Below are 25,906 nucleotides of genomic sequence, written 5' to 3'. Positions count from 1 at the left end.
AATAACGTGAAAAAAAGGAGTTCTAGGAATTCTAAGGGAATTAAAACATTAGGAAAATAAAAGCATATTGGGAAATAAATTAATTCCCTTGAAGTATTTATATGCTTCCTAAATTCTAAACAAAATAGGAAATAATAATAATTACATAAGTTATCATTTAATTGAACGATCACGAGAAGCGACGCAACGAACCCGCGCGGAATTCAGTTGGGCGGAGAAACCAGCGGCCCCGCTGGTTGGTCGCTGGTTTTCGCGCCCAAGAAGAAGAGTTGGGCCATCGTCGTGGGCTGTGGGCGAATCGGATAGTCGAGCCACCTTGTTCATATCATAACTCTTGTTCTACAATGCCTATAGGGACGTGTGACCTGTCGTTGGAAAGCTCTTGAAGCCTACTTTCTAGCCCAATCAATATCGTCTCATTCCGACATGTGGAACTTGAGATATCATCAAAAGAGTGAACTCTTGTCCGTTTTGATGCTTAGAAAAATAGCGTTTAGCTTCGTTGTTGACTCAAAATTATCCCTAGACACATGTAATGATCCTCAAGTCAATATTTCATCCGTTCATCATCCAAATCAACTCATAACACTCCAAAAGCATCCAAATGACCGTGAAATCACCTGAAACATTAAAGAAAACACAAACGGGGCGTAATATAGTACGACAACGATAAGTTATGCAAATGTAACCCTAAATGCAACTAAAATGATATAAATGCCTAATAATGCAACCTAAATGTGCTTAGATACCCTATACAAATATGAATCATCAGGCTATTCCTGCCTGGGGCCATCACTCTACCTACAAGAGCCAGGAGGAAGAGCCGAACCCTCTGCTCCGCTGATATGTCCGTCATGCGAAGCCCAGTCATAATCACCGCCACGGACGTATGGGTGCCCTCCAAAATCAAATCAACGACAGGGCCAATCAAGTCCCGGACGCCCTCCGACTTTCATTTCAAGTAGGGATCAAAGGTCACGTCCATCTCTCGAAAAAAGGAAGGCCCGTGATCATAGCAAACTCAAAAGGGCACTGGTGATCTCCCCCCGGACCATATGAAATGTGTTGGTGGTATCCCACCACCGCTCCAGCAGGACCTGTGTCCGGGCTTTGATGCCCGCCTGCCCTCGAAAGCCTCCCAATGCCTCCCAGAAAGGAGCCAAGCTCGTATGATTCCAGATCACTCGAGTCTCCTCGGCGTCGAAAACAGTCGGATAAATATAATGGTCCAAAGATCCTTCAAGGATCAATAGGTACGCATCGCCTCCCCCATCAGCCTACCAAAAGGGTGGATCAATTCAACCCTATACAAGTTCAAGAAATAAGTTCAAAACACAGTGTAAAACCTACCAAGCCAGCGCGTGGCCGCTGAGACAGATGAAACTCGGGACGAAATGCAAGATTTGAGGACTGCCAGCCGTCCCCCTCGAAAGTCGGTCTGGTCCGTGGTACCATGCCCGGCAGTGGCACATCCGCCTCAGCCGCTTCATTGTTTGAAGCGTCTTCCATAGCCGCTCGAACAGTCGAGCGTTCAGCGAGCTTCCTCCGAGTATGACGAGGCATGCTAAAGCATTCAAAATACAAAAAAATCAACATCCAAACCTGGGGGCTATCTTATACTAGCCCGTACAAAAATCAAGGTTCCAAAAAAAAGTCCAAGGTGGCAATACAAGTTTAGCCAGGGACCTCTACTTCAATAGAGAATTCTACACCAACGCCTAGGCTATCCACGCCGAAGCAGGTATTCAAGTTCTACACCAACGCCTAGGCTATCCACGCTGAAGCAGGTATTCAAGTTCTACACCAACGCCTACGCTATCCATGCCGAAGCAGGTATATATTCAAGAATTCTACAACAACGTCTAGGCTATCCTAGCCTACTCTCCTACAAGGCTATCCAATGGAGTCACTATCTATGAAGGCCAAGTACAAAATTCAAAAAAAATACAAAATTCAAAAAAAAAAAGCAAAGTTCAAAATTCTACAAAGTTCCAACAGTTCAAGTGGCTACCAAACAATTTTCTTCCTACAAGAAGCCTACTACCCTACAAGTACTACATCAAGAAATACAAAAATATTTCAAGTGCAAGAATCGAAACTACATGCAATCCTACAAAGTTATTTATAAACAAAACATGAAATACTTACATGGACAAGGCAAGAGCAACTAGACCAAGGGGAGAGAGCAATCAACCTTTGAGCAAGCAAAACGAACAAGTGAATGTGCTCCTACAAGAGCACGGCGAGGGGGTTTATATACCCCAGCCCTGCGCTGGACGCAAGACCCTGCGCCAGACGCAGCCCCTTTGACCATGCGCGGAAGAATCTACGCGCGGTCATCCGTGCTGATTGCACGTACTTTGTTGCTACGGTTTTCTGCACCAGGCATCAAACATCAAATCATGCTACCTTCCGATGAATATTGGTATATATCTGTTTCTCCGACATTCACATATAAATATCTCAAGAATACAAAGTCCGAAAAATATAATAATTCAGGCGTTCGACTCCAAACGGACCCAAGCTCCAGGAAAGTCAACCAAAATTTTAAAATTTTAAGAATCAATAAAAAAACTCTTTCCCCTAGTGGACATATCCCCAGCGGATCAACTCCGAGTGTTCAAAATTCGAAAATTCAAAATTCAAGAAATTCAAAATTTCAAGATTCAAAATTTTTAATGACAAGCTCCGTCCTGAACCAAAGACGGGAAAGCAATACAAGTACAAATCAGAGTCGTCACAACCGCACGGAGGTAGACTCTATCCTTTTTTCTAACGCTTGTCTTGTACAGGTATCGGCGTACAAAGAATGGTCTTGATTGCAGAACATCTTGACCGTTCTCCGTCCCTATTCGAAAACTTTGACTATCGCTTTCCTAACCGAACGCTCAGTCAAAGTGGGGGCTTCTGTAGACACCTAAATCGTGTCACCCCTAATGGGATGATGATGATACTATTATCCTTGCTAGGTGGTTGGTGAAACTCTGTGCGGAAGTCCCAATTGCTAAAATATATTCCAAAATCCAAAGTCCAATTCCCGAGCTCGTTCCCATTACGAAATTCAATTTCCGAAAATCAATTTCAAAATCCAAACATAATTTCACCCAATGGACCTCTCCATTAACTTTACAAGGTCGTTTCTAGATAAAATGACACTAAGAAATCCAAATTCGGGCGCCGACCCACAAAACCGAGCATGCGGGGCCCCGTCCCGTAAAACCGAGTCCAAACACACTTTCGAAATTCAAAACGGCTTGTTTTTAGACGCAAATCAAGCCTTAATCCTTAATAATTCACTATGTGCCAACTTCGTACAATTCGTACAAAGGTACATCCATAAGAGACAAAGGCAAGGACGGCGTCATCGTCCTTGCTTTGGCGGATTCTAAGCCACGTTACCTGCGCCAGGCGCAAGGCCCTACGCCATGCGCAGCTGGCTTTTGGAGTTTAGCCGATTAATTCTCTATTTAAGCCCTTATTTCCTAAGCATTTAGGGCAGAAAATCATAAACACAACGTCGTAATTTCAAAATCTGCTCTCAAAATCAAAATACAAAATCCAATTCTAAACTACAAATTCCTATACAATTTCAAGTATTTAAGCAATTGGGAGCACTAATCGGAAATCCAACCTAATCCTAACTAGGTAATTCCGAATCCCTACTTAAATCTACAATGTTTTCTACTCTTCTACCTTTCTAAATCCAAAATCCTATGATGTTATCATTAGGGTTCATACCCTTGATTAACTAGGAAAAACAATGCCAAAGGTGTCATCTTTGGGAGGTTTCACTCTTGAAACCCTCTCCAAATGATTGTCCAAAACACCATTTCCATTATGTCATACAAGATTCAATCTTTATTCCAAAAATGATTAGTAAAGTTGACACTTTTACTCTTAAAAGTGTTACTTACAACAATCACACGTTTTTACAAAATCAAAACCCTTTTATGATTCAAATACAAGTTATGGATTCTATGATGTTTAAGGTTGTTTGTAATCACTTCCTAAAACTAGAATCAATGTAAAATTTATGGAGCACATTAAAGTTGAGATCTTTTTCACATTAAAAGATTTGGACTTTAAACATTTAGCCTCCTAAGTTCAAGATTCAATATTCAAGATGCAATATTCAAAGTTCAATTTCAACAATCAAAATCTAAGACACTTCGAGATGAGCAACTTATCCTAAAGTTGAGATTTTTAGAATTGAATCCGTGTCGGACTCACTTATTATTAAGTAGTCGTTTGGCGTTCGGATCTCAAATACAATAATACAATTTCAATATCACAATTTCAATATCGTCATTTCAATACCGCATTTCAATATCGCACCTTTCAATACCGCATTTCAATATCGCACCTTTCAATATCGCATTTCAATATTGCACCTTTATTCTTGCTATTTCAATTTCGCACTCTTTACTCACCTTATTTTAAGGTGATGTGGTTTTGTACGCACTTTCAATAATTCCTTTACTTATTGTGATGATGCTTTACTTGTTTATTGCTTTCATCACCTCACATGCTAAATTCAACAAATATACAAAAGGTCACATCACGCTTAACAAAGATAATTCTTGGACAAACCGGCCTTAGGTTCCTTTAATTAACTTTAAAGCAAGTGATCACATACAAGTAGAAATATTCATGTTCTAAATGCATGTTCAAATCAACATAGTGTCATGACTAGGGTTATCCGAAAATGCTTCTTGTCATGTACTCGAATACAATTTTAAAAGCTTGCAAAATAAGCATCTCGTTTCCTTGCCCGGATCTTACCCATCCGTTTCTAAGATTCAATGCCTTATCCACAAAGAGTCAACCTTGGTCTTTCCATACCGGACCCTTAAATATTGTTTGTTGGCGACTCCTTCGAAATTAAAAAACTTACAAAGCCCCGTAGGGAGATCAAAACGTACAAAAAACACCCCTACAATATTCCTTTCCCAATTTTCTAACGAATTCCCTTCCTAAGAATATCTCGGTGCTTTAGGATGTCATGTCAAATCTGAGAATGTTGTTGATTTGGTTTGCATTCAAAAAAGGAAGTGTTTGATTTTAATTTTTTCTAATTGAGACCCATAGATTGTTGCTATTTTCAGAATTTTCCAACTTAGTTTAGCCAGAAATGCCCTGTTTAGAAATGATTTAGGTTTATAAATAGTGGCCCAAGAAATGAGAGGAGTTGCAGTTGTCTTAGAGGTTTGTTTTCAAAATAAAATTTATGTGGATTGAATCCAGATGATAGAAAGTCTTTTGAGGCAATAAAAAATAAGAGCATACATAAGTTCGAAGAGTTTCTTGATTACTTTGGACAAGAATAGTTCTCCCTGCTTTGGAGAGATAATTAATATGCCATGAATTAATTCTACTTTCACTTTTTGCAATATATTTGCGAAATCATGTTTAGTGAGTTTATAAGCCGAGAAAAAGATTTCAAGGTATCTCCCTAGAGACATATTTTTTCTTTGACCATTCCCGAAGGGAAGATATAATGGCGGCTAATTTTTCTTTAATTCTAAAGAAACGCGATCCTTATTTTCTAGATTTCCAAAGTTTATTGACTATAGCATGAGAATCACCATCCAAAGTCCAAAGATCTTGAAACCTGAAGAGTTTGTTTTGGTGGAGATTTAGTTTCAAAGAAAATCGGGGCGTAGTCTGAGATTGAAAAAAATCCATAGGAAACGATAGCTTGGGGGTATAGGTTCACGAATTGTTGGTCTACAATAGCTCTACCAAGACGCTGAAGCTAGTAAGAATTCATCTTTGTTTGAACTCCATGAGAAAGTTTTTTTGTACACACTTTATATTCTATAGCATTTAGGTGAAGCATTAGATCGGGAAATCATTGACATTGACGTTGGGAGACAGGGTTGCCTCCAGTTTTATCTTCTAGTGATAAAAGTTCGTTAAAATCTCCTATTAGGAGCCAAAGAAGAGTTATATTATCATAAAAGGTTTTTAAGGATTCCCAAAAGGCACTTTTCTCATTCGCCTATGCTGGGCAATAAATCCCAGAGACAAGGGAGATGAGATTTTTCGGTTTATGGTAGACTGTTAGGTGAGCACATCTATCGGTAAGATGTGAGTTTAAAATATTTATGTTATCATCATTCCGTAAAATCCAAATACCTCCGGAGTGATTAGAGAGGTTAATAATAAGTTTGTGTTGGAACTTTAAAGTTTTGATAACATTTCTGCTAATTTGATTTGTTTGTAATTGTTTCTAGAAAGAAAAGAATGTCCGGTCTAAACCTATGTTTGATAAGGAGGAGTTCGGAGATTTCTTGGCCGCGCTTACCTAAAGATGGCTGTGGGCCGGGCCGGGCCGTGCTTCGTGCCGAGCCCACGGGCCGTGGGCCTAACCGTGTCGGGCCCACGCCAGGCCCACGTTGTTTCGTGTCGTGCCGGGCCGGGCCGAAAATTTAAAAATAAGGCCCAAGCCCACGTGCTTTCGTGCCGGGCCGCCGTGCCTAAGGCTAATTTGACTAAATTTAACGTGCTTTGTCGTGCCGGGTCGAGTCGTGCCGTGCTTTGTCGTGCTTTTTCCTAAAAATTAAGGCCTAGGCCCGGCCCACGGCCCACGACTTCGTGCCCGTGCCGGGCCGTGCTTTTTGCGTGCTCGTTCCGGGCCGTGCTTTTTTCGTGCCGGGTCGGGTCGGGCTTCGGGCCGGCCCGGCCCACAGCCATCTTTTCGCTTACCCCCTTGAATATTCCAAGTGCAAACTCTCATTCATAACAAATTTAAATTGAAATCTGTGTAAAGATTATCCAAAAGGATAAGGACTTTGTTTAAGCAAAAAACTATAGAAGATTTGAAAATTCGATTCCGATAAGAACTTTCGTTATTAGGCGATTCTTTAGTTGATATTGAAATTCGGTTCCAAAATAGACTTAAGTCTAAAACAGAAAAGAGTCGGATTGTTCGTTCTTAGGATCGGAATACAAGAACTTAGTTCCCGAAAAACGAAAGGAAATTACATTGAAATCTTTCCATACAAACATAAACACGGTTCAAGTTCCTTTCCAAACTGAAATAGGAAAGAAAAAAAACTTAGGCGAGCAAATAGTGCAGCCACCATGAATAAGAACCAGAAGTCAGTGTTGTAACGTATAGACGTACCTGAGTACTGAAATGCATGAATTAAAGGCACAATATAGCACAAAAAATTGTAAATATGTAAAGGCATCCAAAGGCTACTTAACAGAAGAAAACCACCAGTACCCCCTTAGGAAGGGGAGGGGCAGTACCCTCAGGCCCAAAGATAGGTTTATCATTGGGAACATCATAGGGTATATACCGATATAGTTATGCTTTATATATACATATAAGTCTTGTTGTTGTCATAAGAAAATAATTTACAATTTTAAAAAAGGACATTACTATCATTACACGTGATAAGTAAATTTACTCCATTTTCCATCAAACCAAAACAAACAATTGAAAACTATGTAATCCTCTATTTTCCATAGTTTTCCTTATTTACAATTCAAACAAGTGAAAATTAAAGGTTCTCATTTATTTATGTGGATTTCATTTTCTTTAGATTTCCAAAATTTTGTTGTTTCACATTTCCATATTAAGTATATACTAATATTTTAAAACAGGATGATTTACACGCCACATGTCATCCTCCCCTTTTCTTTATTTTTTCTTTATTTTTTAAAACCATGTAACACATTTTCCTCTCTCGTTATGGTTCATTTTAACTAAACCACTATGTCTATTCATTCACTTTTATTAGCTAGCATTCCAACTTCAATTGAGCAATTTATATTATACTCTATTATCGTCTTCTACTGTTGTTTCTACATTGTGATTTTTCATTCTTTCTCTCGTTTGTTACATGAAATTTGACTACTTTTTTTTAATTAATAAATAAACTCGTGCATTGCACGGACTAAAAACTTATTGGTTCCCAAACACAATGTTAAATTCAAGGCAAATTTGTCAAAAATGACCTTTTATAACCAAATTTTGCGAGAAAGAACCTTATATAATTTTTTTTGTGAAATCACACCTTAATGTAAATCTTTTTTGCGAAAAACAACGTAAGGGAAGTTTCCGGCATTGATTGAGCTTCCGGCAATTGACTTACACGTGAGAAGCATATGTGGCTTCGTTTTGCTACATTTTTAACAAAACGCATTGTTAAAGTGATATTTATTTTGGTAGTGTTCAATTTTGATATATTGTGTCGTTTTTAAGGGAAGTTGTTTCGTTTTCACAAGTTAACATGTAAAATGAAGCCACGCGTGCTGCTCACGTGTAAGTCAATGGCCAGAAAAGCTCAGTCGGTGTTGGAAACTTTCCTTTGGTTGTTTTTCGCAAAAAAAATTAAATGAATGTGTGTTTTTACAGAAAAAAAGGATATAAGGTTCTTTCTCGTAAATTTTTGGCGAGTTAAGCTAATAGATGGGGTCTAACCTTTTGAACTTTTCACCGTTTAGGACCTATACTTTTTTTTCACCGTTTGGGACCTGATTCCCCTTTTCTGGTCAAATTTAACTAGAGTACATTAAAAGATTAGGTCATTGGGTTAAAAGGTTAGGTCCTTAGGTTAAAATGTTAAAGTAAATCTAAAGTTTGAGGACTAACCTTTTAGTTTTTTCACCTTTTGGGACCTGAACTTTCTTTTTTCACCTTTTGAGACCTCATTCATATTTTCATGTAATTGCAATTCAATTATTAAAGTTTCTAATATTAACATATAATAAGCTCAAATTGAAATAATATGTAACTTAATTCACAAAGCCCATATATGAATTGATTTGGACATCAGATAATCTAAAGAGTAAAGAAGCAAGTAACTATTTACAAATTGATCATGTTTTATATATTCAGTTATATTTTCAATGGAAATAGAAGAATTTAGCACTATAGTGGAGTACTCCCTCCGTCCCTTAATACTCGCACCGGTAGGGAGTTTAAGACACTTGAATTGACTTAATAATTAAATGGGTGTTAGTTGATAGTGAGGTATTTTTCTAATATAGTAAGTGGGAAATGTGTAGGGGGTAACGGGTGGGGAGTGGGGGGTGTGAATTTTTAAATGATTTTTTGTAATGAGTGGGGTGTAGGTGGGTTAGTATGTAAGTGTGAGAAATAATATAATATTGGTAAAAAAATTCCAATTATAGAAGCGGTGCAAGTATTAAGGGACGACCCGAAAAAGAAAGTGGTGTGACTATTAAGGAACGGAGGGAGTACAATATTTATTCAATTATACTCAAAGTTTACAGGGGACGGTGGAACAAAAATACACTACGGTATTTCCGCCCCGGGACCCAAGCTCTAAGGATGATCCGCTATTGATGGTATATCCTCGAAATTATTTGTGGTTTGTTTTTAAAATATTAATAATGTCTACAAAAAAACGTTAAAAATATATAATGGGTTGATTTTAAACGAATTCCGGTTTTGATCACAAGTTAATATATCGTACTAGTTCTTGATTGTTTTATGAGAATAAAGACAATTGGATTATTGATGAGGTACTAAACTGATTTATGCTTAACTCGATCAAAATTAATTAGCAACTTTCAAATTAAAATTTATGACCTTAAATTTTCTATAACATATTCAAATCAGTTGTTATTGGTTACGTAAATTAAGTTTCAACTATTAAAGGTCTTGTAAATGAGAAAAGATTATTTATGACGTTTGGAGAAAAGTACTATGTAGTTTTAATTGTATGAAGGGGTTTGGGAAAGATGATTTTTTTTTTATTAATTAAATAATATAATTATTATTATTACATAATAATAATATAATTATTATTACATAATAGTAATATAATTATTAAGTGAAGTGCTAATTTTTTTTTTTTTTTGTAAATAACGTTTGTATGCCAAAAATGGGTATGAGGTCCCAAAAGCTGAAAAAAAAATCGGGTCCTGAAAGGTGAAAAAATCAAAAGGTTGGACCCTAACATTTGGCTTAATTTATTATTGAGTTATAGTATGGTTAACGGTGAGTTAAACTATGGTTAACTTGCTGGAAAATGAAAATAAAACCCAAAAGGTGATAAAAAAAATCACAAATTCTTATTTACAAGGGGTATACAATAAATATTGTACACCAAAGTAAAAGTTGACTCAAAATACATTAAAGTTACCCTTATATATGTAAAAGTTACCTATTTTTTCATGATAAACTTTTTTCATTTTAATAAAAAAAATTATTCAAAATCATTAATAATGTATAAAAATTAATCATTTAACCTTTTAAAATGTTAATCTATCAAAACAAATTTCATAATATAAAAGTTAACCAAAACATAGTAAAAGTTACAAAAAACTAGGTAAAAGTTATTTTGGTGTACGATAAAGTTATTGTACACCTTGTGCGCGCAAGACCTTTTGAAAAAAAATTGGGGTCCTAAAAGGTGAAAACCCCAAAAGATTGAACCCCAACCTTTAACTTAACTCAATTTTTTGCTATAAAATATCATTTTATAAGGGGCTTACTAAACCCCGCCCTAGTATTACTCACTTCTCTATATTACCGCCCTATTAAATGACTCAACTACCCTTTTTAAAAAATTTCCATTTTTTACACTTTGTACCCCATTTTCATTAACATATAATTAACTAATCAAATAAATAATTATTACTCCACATTTTTCCGAATTCAACATTAAATTACAAAACACTAATTAAAATCACAAATAAAAATTGACAATTTTTTTTTGTAACATGGAGACTTCCACAGTATGAGCTTATACCGTGGTAGAGACTTCTTTTGTTTGAGCTCCTACCATGGTATGAGCTCAAACAGCAGAAGTCTCAAACATGGTAGAAGCTCAAATCGTGGAAGTCTTCGTAAGTTTTGTTATACAAAAGAACAAACTTTTTAACATGGAGGCTTCTACAATTTGAGCTTCCACATGGTGGAGACTTCTTATGTTTGAGTTTCAACCATGGTGGAGACTTCTTCTGTTTGAGCTTCAACCATAGTGGAGACTTCTTCTGTTTAAGCTTTCACCATGGTGCAAGCTCAAACTGAAAAAGCCTATGTGAAGTTCCATTTTTTTCAAAAAAATATTAATTAGATTTTTATTATTGAGGGAATTAAATTAATTTCTATTATTGTTATTATTATTATTTATTATTAACCAGATTGATATTTATTAGGGAAATTCTCTATGGTAGCATTATACTTTTGTAAATTCTCTATGGTAGCACAAAATTTAACACTTTCTCTTAAATAGCATTAATAATATATAATCTCTCTAAAATAGCATTATTTTAATAATTTCAACCTAATTAACTAAAATAATAATGACCATATATGGTTAAATATCAAGAAAATTACTAAATCACCCTCTTTTTACTAATCTCAAGTATTCCCAGCAAAAATTCTGAAGAAAAAACCAACAGCCCCTTGTTTGATTAGATTAAAGCATCTTCGTCTGTTAACATAAAAAATCATGTTCTTCAAATGAGGGGTTGTTGGTTGATTATAGTGGCTGGAGATCATATATTTTCCTCTCATCCCTTCCATCCCCTTCTTCTACATTGTTGAGTGTTCTTATGTGAGATGATATACTTTGTCCACCTCAACATTTCGTCTCAAATTTTGGTCAAAAACTGAAACTCGTAATTGATTCTTACGGAAAAATTAAACCTTAAAGATGCATCGGCTGAAGTTAAATCGTGTTTGTTAAAGCTCAATTTCATAGAAAATAGTTGATTGATTCATTTTCTGTATAGATTATCATTTTCGTTCGCCCAATTTTGTCGACCTAAGTTCTGCTACTTTAAGTTGATCAATTCTTTGTTTGTTTGTTAGAGTTATGCTTGTTGAGCTTTCCCTCTGTGGATTTTGATGTAACCAATGCAGGTGATTCTGCCGGGGTTGTGAGTGCAGAGACACATTTCAAACGGCGTTGGCATTGAACACTTGAAGATACTCGTCTTGAAATGCAGGGAGCAGCGAAATTTGAACCCACATTTGGGATGACGAGAGCAGCTTGCATTTTTGTTGATTATAGCTGTGTGTAATGCCAGAAACGCCGAAAAGCTCAAAACTTTGAAGATTATAATCAAGAAATATGGTGGACACACACACAGAAAAGCAGAGAGACTGATGGAGGGCTAACATTGTTCGTTAAATCGATTCAATTGGGTGACTTTTAGGTTGTTTGCAGGAACTTATTGTTGATCGGTTTATTACTCATGAAGTAAACAAAGACTTGCGAATCAAATTAGTTGAATGATTACTGCTAGATTTGGGTGAATGACAATTTTCCATGAATATGTCAGCAATGATTCTGCACACTATGGAGTAAACATAGCAGGTTGTGCACCATATTCAATCAGTTCTTGGAAAGAGAAATTCTAGCTAGATATCATTGTTTTCATTTGTTTTTCATGAATATCCCAGCAACAAAGCCACCAAGGGGGTTATTGCACACTCTATCGTCGTGTAGCAGACAGTCAAGACTCATGTATCATTAAAATTTCAGCATTGTACACTGTAATTACAGGCTAAAGCCTTAGAATTGAGGAGATGGGCTAAAGAGGGTGATTTAGTAATTTTCTTGATATTTAACCATGGTCATTATTTTAGTTAATTAGGTTGAAATCATTAAAATAATGCTATGTTAGAGAGATTATATATTCTTAATGCTATTTTAGAGAAAGTTTTAAAAATTTTGCTACCGCAGAGAATGTACAAAAGTATAATGTTACCATAGAGAATTTCCCTATTTATTATTATCATTAATTAAAATTCGATTATTTTGTTTGAACACGTGGACTTCTTCATTTTGAGCTTGGTCCATGGTTGAGACTTCTGCACTTTAAGCTTTTCCCGTGGACGCAGCTTAAAACGCAGAAGCCTCTACCATGGACCAAGCTCAAAACAAAGAAGTCTAAATTTCTTTAAATTATTGTTTTTAATTTTTGGATTTTTATTAAATTTATGAACCAAATTCATTAAATTTTAAAAATACATTAACTAAATTTATTAACAAGTTTGATGGAGAGATTAAGAGTGAGGTGGGGGTAAAATGGGGTAGAGAGAAAGCTAATATAATCAAGGGTATTTTAGTAACTATATAGGGCGGGTGAGTAATAATGCGGCGGGGTTTAGCGCTCCACTTTTATAATACTTCGTATCCAATAGTCACTCTAGGCAAAATTATTTTTAATAATATAAGAAGTCAAACCGTCATACCAACCTACGACAAATGCAAAACAAGTCCTAAGGCTCAGAGTATTATGGAGGGAGCAAAACAGGTTCTACAGTTGAGCGACGACGAGTTTGGGAGCGTTTCGCGACTCGTTGTTAAGCCGCACGAGCCCCAAATAGGACCTAGTTTCTACGAGGATTTTGCCCTCAGAGGCATCCAAGTTGACCGAGTCGAACCAGGTCTGATCTTCTGCACCTTCAAGGTCCCTCCTCGCCTCATTGTAAGATTCTTTCTAAACTCATTTCACTCCCTTTTCTTATTTTACGGAATTACAGTGATTTATTTGATTGCTTCCTGTATAATTTTTGACCTAATTATGCTTATGATTCTATCGTAATTTTGAGGCAGCTGTGAAATTAAATTATTGGAATTTATAATAATCAAAAGAAAGGGTGTCAATTTGTGCTTAAAATTAACCCAGAAATTATACTATTGGGAATTTTTATACTCCGTAATCAAATAGAAAGGTGTTTTTTTTTCCTATTGGTGTCGAAATGAGATGGGGAAATGATTTCTTAGCTCTATCCGTAATCCTTAAGCTTGAGTTTGTGGTTGTATTGGAACTCTGTTGAAATTTGCTTAGAATTTGGGGTTTGAATAAATGCTCAATTAGTGGTTTATGATTTTCTAGTGCATATATTGGTTAAGGAAATGTGGGTCTTTGTGTGACGCATACGGATGAAGTTGGGATACGTTTGGACCTCTTGTGATTTGCCCACAGCGGATTCTGATTTTGTGATGATACTGATATAGTGATATATTCTGATAGTGATATATGATGTCTAATCCTTTGGAGCCAAAGAAATATATTTTAAGTCCGTTACTGTTTTTGTTCAGCTATGATGGTGGTGGTATGTGTATATTTTGATGATCATGAGAGTGGTATGTACTACTTGAAACTTTGTAATACTTTGAATATTATCCAGAATGAAAGAGTTCTACAAGTGGCTGCTTCAGCTCAGGTTGAAGTATGAAATTAGAATATACCATCTCTATTTAAAAATACTCCATATTAGGCCACGTTTTAATTTTTGCTTTGACTTGTTAGTTGTTACTTGTAAGAATATATAACGATGCACTGATCTATAAGGTGAGACTTGAGAGTCATTATTTAATTGCGTAACAAAGTTTGTTAAAAGTAATTATTTTGAGACAAATGGAGTACATTTTTATAAAGCAATCATATTTTGAAGTAGAATGGTTCATTTTAAGTATGATGTTTTGAGGCTATAGGATGAGCATGAAGGCTGCGATTGGCTGCATCAGGCCATCTGCTAAGAATTAGTATACGAAGAATGCAGTATATATGTTTGATCGTGTGGATTAGGTATTCTTTGCTCTTTTCAGTACATGATACTATTGCTTGTTATAGGTTGTTGCACAGCAAAATGCAAAAAAATGAGAACCATATGGTCAAATATTTGTGGACATCTGTGATTACAATGACACAAAACCTTTTCTTTATGATCAATACAATGTCTAATTTGATACTCTGCTACCTAAGACATTGGAAATTTGTCAAATACAACCCCATAAACTTCCCTCTTTACGGGTTACAACTCAAACTTTTACTTTTGTTAATTACAACCTAAAACTTAATCCCACACTTTAAATTACAACTCAATCTCCGATTGGGAGGAAATTATAATTATGACATCACTTTCTGACATCGCTACCCAGAATCTGACATGGGTTTGTAAATTAAAGCGTGGGATTAAGTTTTGGGTTGTAATTAACAAAGATGAAAGTTGAGGTGGTAACGCGTAAAGGGACAAGCTTATGGGTTTGTATTTTGCAAATTTTCCTAAGATATTTGGTATCCATTTTCAAATGTAACTTTTAAGAGGTTAATTAGAGCCTTAAAGGGCACTTATTTTGCATGACATACACAGAATTAAGCTTATCTTGTAGTGGAGTTATGTTTTTTAATCTTTCATGTTCATGCTTAGATATCCTTTCTTGAGATGTATGACAAGTCAATTCTTATTCAGTTTATATAAACAACCTGTTGCAGGATCGAACAGGAAATCTGGCTGGTGGTGCAATCGCCAATCTCGTCGACATAGTTGGTAATGCACTGATTTACAGAATTGGACAGCCAATGAATGTGTCTGTTGACATGTCCATCTCATATTTGTCAAATGCAAAGCTTGATGTAAGTAACAAGCATTATTCTACAGTACATGATATGCATACTTCATTTGATAGTGACTTGTTGATGAATTTAAGAATGATTTTATGAACCTGAAAAGGATAGAGTGAGTTCTATAAGACCCTGAAATCAAGTTCTAGTCCACATTAGTAACCTGAAGCTTGTTTCTGAAGTTAGGATGTATATGTTCATTGAGTTCTCATTGTTTAGGTGATTAGTCGCTATATCTTAACCAAGTATCTTTATCTTTTAAGTTATGCACTTTTAAACAACTTTGGTCTATATATTGGCAGGATGAATTGGAGGTTACGTCAAGACTACTAGGGAAAATTGGAGCTGTTTCTGGAACTTCTGTTGTCATCAAGAAGAAGGATTCTGGAGAAATTGTTGCTCAAGGACGACACTCATTGTTTAGCAGACTTAAGAGTAAAATCTGATACTAATACCATTTTTAATTTGCTCTTGCACTCGAGAGACTATTCTTTCGTTTATAGATGCGAACTTATAACTGCAGTTCTGTTACTGATATGTGTAAATAAGGAGTCACAAGCAGATCAAACATTTGGGAATCAAATAAATTCTGGATATTGTTTGTAGATGCTTTTGTTCAAGTGTTCCTTAAATACTGCGCGTTTTTCAATTTTATTTTTATTTTTATTTTTATATAAGTTGCAAAACTTTAATGTCGAATAGGTAAACCTTAAGTATGGTACGAGCTTGAGGTGAATTGTCCTCCAAGGATGGAAATTCTGGACTTTATGAGAAGTTCACCTGCACGGCTGCACCTACAAATTTCAGGTGATCAACACTGTAATACTAACGGGATGGTGTTATACATGATGGTTTATACTTGAGTTTCTTCTGATGAACTAATGAATTTTGATTTTTGACTCCATTGTAATGACTTTTTCCTAAGCTGGCCATTTTGACGGATGATACTACATTGCCATTCTTTCAACTTCCTCTAAAAAAAATTAGATGTCTTTTTTTTAATTTTAAACTAGTTTTTGGTCTCGGACGATGCCCCGGGTTACTACATTAATAACATTCACATTTACTTTTTTTTTTTTTTGCAATGATAATATAAAATATGTAATAGCTTAGTGGTAAAAGCTTTACTGTATGAAGATTATATGGAGCGAACGACCCATAAGCAGAGCGCTACATGTCACGTATACTTTCTTATAGACGTCTTTTTTTTTTTGGGTGCAAATGAGGGGATAGGCCCCGACTTTAATTAAAATTACGAAATTAAACGTGGTGTAGTAACACCTACATGGTCCTCGTGAAGGAGGTTAATAATATCCCCTATTGGGCTAGTGAAAAACAACAAACTATCTTGTTGGTCGACTCCTAAGTTAGCTAACTTATCGGCCACCTTATTCCCCTCTCTATAGCAGTGAACAACTTGTACTTCCCAGCTACATAAATTAAGTTAAAAACGACAATGATTAATAATATGAAAGTAATCCCCACCACCTAACTCACTACTTTTGAGCACTTGAACACAGTCTTCACTGTCTATCTGCACTATTAGCTTCTGAATTCCCATCTCCTTTGCCATTTCTAGTCCTTGCATAACAGCTTTAAGTTCTGCTTTGTAGGGTGAACATATACCAAAGTTGGCTGTGAAAGCCCTTAGAAACGTGCCACTGGAGTCTAATTACTCCACCTCCACCAGCCAGACCTGGTGAACCTCTTGATGCTCCATCAGTATTTAGTGTGCACCAATTTTGGGGGGGGGGGGGGTGCAGTCCAATCGTACTAAGATTCTAGAGGTTCTTCGTCTGGCTGATGCACTGTCATTGAAGCATCTCCAATTTTCCTCCACTCTACCCCTTAAAAAAGGTCCTGCATCCAGTGGTATTTCGTTGGCCCTCCCAAATACAGTGCAATTCCGCCATCTCCAAATCCACCACAGTCAACTACCCCTAGAGGTTCTTATAGACGTCTTTTAATATATAACAAAGATTTGAATTTCAAAATTTTTACAACTTCCCATAAACATAATTAATTACTCCCTCCGTTTCTTTTTTTTTTGTTACGTATTCCTTTTAGGATGTTTCACAATGTGTGTTATGTGGGAGAATCTTTCCTTTTATAAACTTATTACTCTGTATACTGTTATTTTTTGTGCCAACTTTTAATTTTAATTGGTCCAATTTTTTCAACTCATTAAATTTCTTTACAATTTCCCAAGTATGTTAGGTTAGCAATCTGTGTGATTTTCCATTATTGGTTCATTTTTGATAAATAAAACAATTTTATTGGTTGTTGTAATGATTAGTGGATTGAGGTTTTGCTTGGGTTTATTTTTTTAATAAAAAATAAAAGCTAAAAGAATCTTTATTATACGTTAATGAACGTGCAAAAGTCCAAACGTAACAAAAAAAGAAACGGAGGGAATACTAATTTTGGTTGTTTTTTTCGACAAGAGAGAGAAAACATATTTTCTCCTTTTTTGACAGGAGAGAAAAAACTTTTTGTTCTTCCTCTTCCAAAAGTTTCGAGCGATATTGTTGTTCATGGCGAAGTTTTCAGCGGGTTTAATCGAAATGTTCGATGGTGATTTTCGGCAACATGGTTGTTGATGACGAACTTTTGGTGGTTATTTTCGGCAACATTGTTGTTGCTGACGAAGATTCAATACTTCATCGAACGATGAAATACAACCAATTGAGATATCACAAATTAAATTCATATTTAATACATTTGCTATTGAGAAATCCCAAATTAAATTTGGATTTAATAAACTAACAATTTTTTATCCTAGTTAAAATTCAAATTTAGTAAATTAACAATATTTAATCCTAATTAGAAATTATTTTTGATAAACAGGGAGATTTTGAAGTATTTTATCTCTTTATTTTAAAAAAAAACTTTGGATATGATTTTGACATATTAGCTACGATTTTACGGAATCATTTTAATTTTAAGAAAATCTCAAAATGTAGTAAAATCATACTCAATCTAAATAGATTAAAATAAGGATATTTTTTTGGTATTTACTATCTTAAAAATACACCACTTTTATACTCTATTAATTATCTTTATGAAAATTTTATTGTAATTTACTTCCTTAAATAATATTTTTGTTTTAGAATTAATACCACTTTATGATTTTCTCATTTTAAAATTAGGATATCTCTTTCGTTTCATAATCGTTTTACGTGAATTAAACTTAATTCTTCACCTTTTTCTGTAAGGATTCATAGAGAACGCTATTTCAAAACAACTCATTTAATAAAATTTTAAACCACGGTCTCTATAGAATCCTTACACATTTCTTTTTTTCTTTTACATTTTTTTGTCAAAGATTATGGTCAAACAATCTTATAGTGGCTACCATTTTATTATAGCCATTGAAAACTCTTCCCTAAATATACCACGTATAAAATAGTACAACCAATAGGGGTTATAATGATCTAATGTAGTTGTTAAAATATTATGTGTACTATAGTAAAAAAAAAATTGTACACTCTTATTCATACTATGATTGATTTTCTAATTTGTCATAATTTTTTTATATGTAAAAGAGAGGCGAATCAACATTTGTCATCCCTACATTGATTTCGTCCCTTCTAGTATAGTATGTTTTTTTGGTGTTAACACCCGGTTCTCCCTTAGGGATAATCCGGACTCGGGGCGAGTTCTGGGTGGTTAGGTTCCAGTCCCCTCCCAATTGTTGTTGCGGGGGATCGAACACGGGTTCTCCCTACCAAGTTCATCCCCAATCACCACTGAACCAACAAGCAATTGGTTCCTAGTATAGTATGTAGTAGATAGATAGATTTTTTTGAGAAAAAAATAAAATCACTCCTATCAAAGATAAACCTAACGTTCACCAACTAAAAATATAACAAGGGAAGCAGGGATCGTATCCACAGGGAAACAGTGGTCTTCCTACTATTAATTAACTATTCTAGACTACTGGTAACAAAGAGTTGGATTGGTTTGTATATTAAACTAATGCAAATAATCAAAACGGAATATAATAATATTAAGGGAATCTAGGGCAGCGGTTCACCATAAATGCAGACCGGGATTGGATTACGGACAATAACAATCAATTAAGAATCATAACTAGGAAAACATGCATCTCTCGAATCTTATGAATTCCTTAGGATAAAATAACTAGCAGGCTCTCGCTATGTACTAGAAATAATTCCTATCTAATAGCCACAGACCAAAAATATCAGATTTATACCTCTCGGCGCATAATCTAAAGTTAATCAAACTCAAATCAAATTATTCTGGCCGAACAGAATTGACGAGCAATAATAAAAAGCTATAGAAATTATAATCAATCAATCAATAATCAAGTCCACATATAATCCCAATCATGCATTCATGGATCCCCTAAACCCTAGAAATTAAACTACTCACTCATGATAATAAATAACAACGCAATTAACATAATGGAGAACATGATTAAAGCGATAAAATAAATTAAAGTAAGAAACTATACCGAATTGAAGAACAATGAAATAATAAAGCTTGAATTTTAACTTTGAATTAAAAACTAAGTGTTTGAACAAATTAGAGAGAAACTAAAAATAAACTAAGTATTAGAAACTAGAATAAGAGATGTCACTAAAAATAAAAGGGCTAAGTATATATAGTTTGCCCAAAATAAAACTAAAAAACGGAAATAAACCACGCGAAAAGCTGCTGGAGGTTGGCGTCGCCCGATCGGACGACGCTTCGCCCGATCGGACGACGCTTCGCCCGATCGGACGACGCTTCGCCCGATCGGGCGATGTGCTCGATAGTCGGCCCGATCGGGCCGAATTCTGCCCGATCGGGCGGTGCGAAAGGTCCATAGCTGCACTCTGATGGGCGCCCGATCCGGACCGGGCAAAGTGCGCCCGATCGGGCGCGTACAGATGGCTTCAGTTCTTCTTCTTTCCGCCCGATGGTCGCGTTTCGCCCTCAGCTCACAGGGCGATTTGCAATCCTCAATATCCTTCGCCCATATCACCTAGTCTAACTCCCTGGGCTCAACCATAAGCATCTAAGGCTCCCGAAAGTCGACGATAAAGGTCCCGAGCTTCCTTGGGCTCGTGTAGTGGCCTAAATCACCATGAAACGGGTCTAAAAAGACCAATTTCTCATAATCAAACCTGAAACTCAAGGCACACTCAATAACACATATTAGTACTAAAAACGGCTCGTAAGAGCTCATTTGACGCATAAAAGTACTAAGAGACGGGGGTAAAACACTATATAAAACACACATATCAGTACTCTTATACGTAGTATATGTAAAAGTTATCTATTTTTTAGTGATAAATATTTCAGTTTATAAAAAACATTTCTTCAAAATTGCTAATAATGTATAAAATTAATCATTTAACCTTTTAAAATGTTTATCTATTAACTCTTTTTTATACTCCCTCCATTCCTTTTTGTTGTTCCCATTTCCTTTTTTGGCGTTTCTTTTTGTTGTTCCCCTACTGAATCTTTACTATTTTTGGCCATAGTTTTTTTACCAATTTACCCTAAGATTCCCCACTATTTACCAAAAAACCTTAAGATTCTACTCTTATTCACACCTAAATTTCACCACTTTTCTTATTTTATTCTTAAATCTTCCCCATTTCCCCACCCATTTGAACCGTCCCTATCATGAATTCATGACAAAATTCATTTCTCTCTCTCTCTTCATTTCTCTCCTTCCTCCTCTCATTTTGCTCTATCTCTCTCTCTCCTCCAAAACCTCTGCAACTCTCAAGAACCCCAAATTGTTCTTCATTTTCCATACTTGCTCTCACGTTTTTCTCTCTCTCTCTCCTCTAAAATCTCTGATTTCTTAAAACTCTAAGATTCTCTCTCCTCCACAATATCTCTGTTCTTAAGATCTGGAGGTGAAATTTTAGATCGCCACCACCACCACACCTCCGCCACCACCACCCGCCAGAAAAAGCTGTAGAATGCGTATTATGGCTTTAGATGGTGAAATTCGACCATGAAAACTCTAGATCTAGAATTTTCATGGTCGAATTTGGCCTCTAAATCCTCAAAATCGTGATATTGAGATCACGTTGGTTTGAATTTATTTTTGCCTTATTTCGAATTTTTTAGGTTGATGTTTGTCGATTTTTTTACGAATTTCTGGGTTATTTTTTGTTGAAATTTTGGGTTGATTTTGGTATGGTTTTTTGGTTGATTTTTGTCGATTTATTTTCGTTGATATTGGTCGAATTTTGGGTTGAATTTTGTTATTTTTTTGGGTTGATTGTGGTCGAATTTTTGGGTTGATTTTTATCGATTTTCTGGGTTGATTTTTGTTTGAATTTTTTGGGTTGATTTTGGTCGAATTTCTTGTCGAATTTTTGAGTTGATTTGGTTGATTTTTTGCCTTGATCTTGGTCGAATTTTTTGGTTATATTTGGTCGAATCTTGGGTTGATTTTTTCCGAATTTTTGGTTGATTTTTTGTCGATTTTTTGGTTTGAATTTTCTGGGTTTGTCCATGTGACAGAAATTGTAACTCAATTTATTCAATACTTTAATAAATATCTACTTTTTCCCCAATTAATTTAATACTTTCTCTCTCTTTACTTTATTCTTTTTCTTACACACAATCATTATTCTTACACCCAATCATTACTCATATCCCAATACAACCCAAGATTCAGTTTTCTTAAAATACCCCCAACATTCCTTATGGGTACAACAAAAAGGAATGGAGGGAGTATATAATATAAAATCTAATCAAAACATATTAAAAATTACAATAAACTAGGTAAAAGTTACAAAAAGTCAAAAACTTGGGTAAAAGTTATTATGGTGTACAATAAATTTATTGTACATCTGATTCGTTGCATATTTTTTCCATAACTAAATGATGGATTGTGAATTAAAAAATTAAAATCAAATTTTGGCAGGTGAATATTTTTTCCATAACTAAATACTGCATAGATGACTGTTTTTGAAGAATAATAATTTCCAGTCCGATATTGTGTTATCTAATAGCCATCTATGAAAAATCATTTTGAAGAAAAATGATTTATAAAATAAATGGGTTAGTTGGGGAGAAAAATGTAAAACAAAATTGTTCTAAAAATATTTGCGAATGCAAAGTTTCAAGAAAAAGTTATAAATTTGTTATACATCCATGTCAATTGGATGAACCTTGTTTCCAAAAATAGGTTTGAGGATTAGTTGGGTGAGGAATATTACTTTTATCTTTCCAAGTTATGTTTAAGTTATTTATGGACATAATGTCATATTTGGTTGGAAAAACAAATATTGGCTAAACAACTTGGAGATCTCGATTAAGATTGCTTAAAGGGAAATGAAGCTAATTCTGTAACTTTTTGTTATTATAAAAAAAATTACAAAAGGTCTGGTATGCACAAATTGTACAATAAATTTATTGTACATCAAACATAACTTTTATTGAGTTTTCTCTAACTTTTACCCAATTTTCTCTAACTTTTATATTATTATAAAAACAATTGACATATAAACATTGTAAAGTGTTAAATGGTTAATTTTATACATTATTAGTGATTTTGAAGAAATATTTTTTAGGTAAGTTTGTCAGAAACCACCTTTTAAAATAGAGAATTTGCGAGAAACAACCTTTTAAAAAATAAATTGTGAGAAAAAACCCGATTTATAAATATTTTTGCGTGAGACCACATTTAGCCAGATTCCGTTAGTTGACTCTTTTTTCCGGAGTTTACTTTACATGTGACTTGCACGTGACTTTTTTTAACAAAAAATTAAATCGTTTTTTTCATCATTCTTCCCTTTAATTTTCCCTTAAACACCGCTCATCTGAATTTTTGGGTTTCTTTCTCAAATTTCGTTGAATTTCTGGATAAGTTTTCCATAAACCCTCTTACTCATTTACAGATCACCCAGAAAAACTAAAAAAAAAAAAAAAATCAAAGTCAAAAGTTGAAATTAGGGACATTCAACTCCTTCTAATTTGATTGATTATATTTTGGTTGAATTTTGGTTGATGGGTGTGTTGAGGTTTTGAGTATTTATATGCATTTTTGAATGAATTACTGGAAGTAGTTGTTGACTTGTGTGCAAGTCAATGTCGGGAAAAAGAGTCAACCACCGGAATCCGGCTAAAGGTGGTCTCTCGCAAAAATATTTATAAAACGGGTTTCTTCTCGCAATTTTTTTTTAAAAGGTGGTTTCTCGCAAAATCTCTTTTAAAAGGTGGTTCCTGACAAATTTGCCTATTTTTTATTAAAACAAAAAAATTTATCACTAAAAAATAGATAACTTTTACATATCTAAAGGTAACTTTTAACCATTTTACCTCAACTTTAGCTTTGGTGTACAATATTTATCGTACATCCCATGTAAATAAGAATTTGTGAAAAAACTAACATGTTGAGAAATTATTGTTAGAGGAAGAGATTCTATTTTACCAAATGTTAGGATCCACAATGAAATTAAAAAGCTTTCCACATACAAATAAAAATGGATTTTACAAAACAAAACCAAAAAAACAAATTCATGTGATGACACATGGGGTTATTGTGTTCAAAACATTATGTTTTAAAATATAAGGGTAAATGTTAGAAAAATTGATGGGAATATAAGTCAACCTTTGGACCATCTGCAAAAAAAATAAGTTTATCTTTTGATAATACCTGATATTTAAGTCAACATTATATTTACACCCATCAATTTTAAACAAGCCAGATGACTAGAGAGGGCAATGACTTCTTGTAGTTTCGGTTAACAGGTTCATTTTGATTTTTTTAATTTATTTTATACTTCGTATTTTGTAAGTTCATTTTTTTATTTTGTTAGTTTTATAAATTCTCCGACATGATTTTTGGGTAATCATCTTAACTAATTTTCTGATGCAATTTACGTTTTTGTAGCCTTAATTCTTAGGCCGATACCTTAACACGTTCTTCAATGTATGTTTTTCGATATAACTTTACATATTTTGAGTGTGAGACCCTTTTTATGCAACTCTTTGACATACTTTCAAACGACTATTCGGCGTATTTAGCTCGTTTTTTAAGGCGTCTTTTGACACACTTTACTAGGAGACACTATATAAAACAAAATACATCGAATCTTAAAAAACTAAACACAAAAATTAAAATAAATTAAAATAAATGGAGATTAGGAAGAACATCAAGTACAACCTTTAAAAACACGAAACCATAGTTCAACAGTTGGAGATTAATGTTGAGATGACAAGAATAACATGTTAAGATTTGACGATGATCAGAGAAAAATTGGCCTTCCAATTGCATATCTTTCCGTTTTAAAATCGGACGTATTTGATTCATTTGGATTTTATATTTTCGTTTTTATTTATAAGTTGAATTTTTTTGTTGCCTCGCGTAACATGTAAAGTCGTCTTTTAAAACTTGACAAAAAGTAGTGTCGGAAAGTGTCAAAATGCATTGAAAAATGTGCCAAAAGTTCATCATGGAAAGGCATATTAAATATGCCTCAAAAAACATGTTAAAACTCATCTAAAAACGTGTCAAAAGCACCTAAAGTAGGGATGACAATTTTATCCGAACTCGACGGATATCCGAACCACCCGAACCGAAAATATGGATGAAAACCCGATAAAACACGGATGTTAAACGGGTGGCGGGTGGATCGGGTGATGGGTCGGGTCAGATTCGGGTGGAGGTTCATCCAACCCGTCACCCGATCCATCCATCCATCCGTTAAAATTATTAATTTTTTTACTTAAATTACTTAATTATTAATAGAATTTTGTATGTACTACCTAATAATTTTTTATTATTAGCATTTTAGGCTATTTTATAGTGTAGATGTATTAAATTTATACTTCATTATCCACTATATTAACACATATTACTTTATATTGATATTATAAATAAAGTTGACGATGTTTTTAATTACACTCGTTAATCACCCGATCCACCCGATTCATCCGCGGATAATGAATGGGTCGGATGTGGATGGAGGTAAATCGGGTGATGGATGAGTTGGATGATGGATGCAAACTTGACGGATGGAGACGGATGAAGCTCCACCCGATCCACCTCCGATCTCTTGTCACCCCTATCTAAAGGAGTCAAAAAAGCTTATTTTTAATATTAAAAACTAAAAAATACATAAATAAATAAGTACAAAAGAAAAAATTGGTAATTACCTGCCATGTCATCACCCCACCTCCTATAATCGGTCATAATTAAATACAAAGTGACTTGTTTAAAATTGATAGGCATAAAGGTTGACTTATTCAGGTATCATCAAAAGGTTGACTTAGTTTTTTGCAAACACCCAAAATGTTGACTTGTTCCTATCAATTTTTCCTATTTTTTTTTTTTAATATCAAACTAGTGTGTAGCCCGGGCGATGCCCCCGGTTGCTACTTTGAATAATTGAAATTCGAAATTCTTTTTCAACTCAATATTTGACTAAAATACATGTAGACCATAAAAGTGAAAAAATTCATTAAGTTCATCAATTACACATGTACATTACCTTTATAATGCCAAGTAATTTTCTTAATGTTTTAATTGTTTAATTCATGGGTTTTCTAATATTTTAATTATTATTTTTATTTCAATATA

General features: G+C 34.6%; 1 protein-coding gene across 1 annotated transcript; it reads left to right on the top strand.

The window, feature by feature from the left end:
* Nucleotides 1-13,181: 13,181 nt before the first annotated feature.
* On the top strand, nucleotides 13,182-15,953 carry LOC110793380 (putative esterase C31F10.02). Its single transcript, XM_021998251.2, has 3 exons — nucleotides 13,182-13,425; nucleotides 15,220-15,360; nucleotides 15,651-15,953. The coding sequence occupies exons 1-3, from the start codon at nucleotides 13,234-13,236 to the stop codon at nucleotides 15,792-15,794; spliced, it is 477 nt and encodes a 158-aa protein (XP_021853943.1). The 5' UTR covers nucleotides 13,182-13,233; the 3' UTR covers nucleotides 15,795-15,953.
* Nucleotides 15,954-25,906: the final 9,953 nt, after the last annotated feature.

This window comes from Spinacia oleracea, chromosome 6 (genome assembly GCF_020520425.1).
Source record: "Spinacia oleracea cultivar Varoflay chromosome 6, BTI_SOV_V1, whole genome shotgun sequence".
Classification (NCBI taxonomy): Eukaryota; Viridiplantae; Streptophyta; class Magnoliopsida; order Caryophyllales; family Amaranthaceae; genus Spinacia; species Spinacia oleracea.
This window is presented reverse-complemented; position numbering and strand designations above follow the sequence as displayed.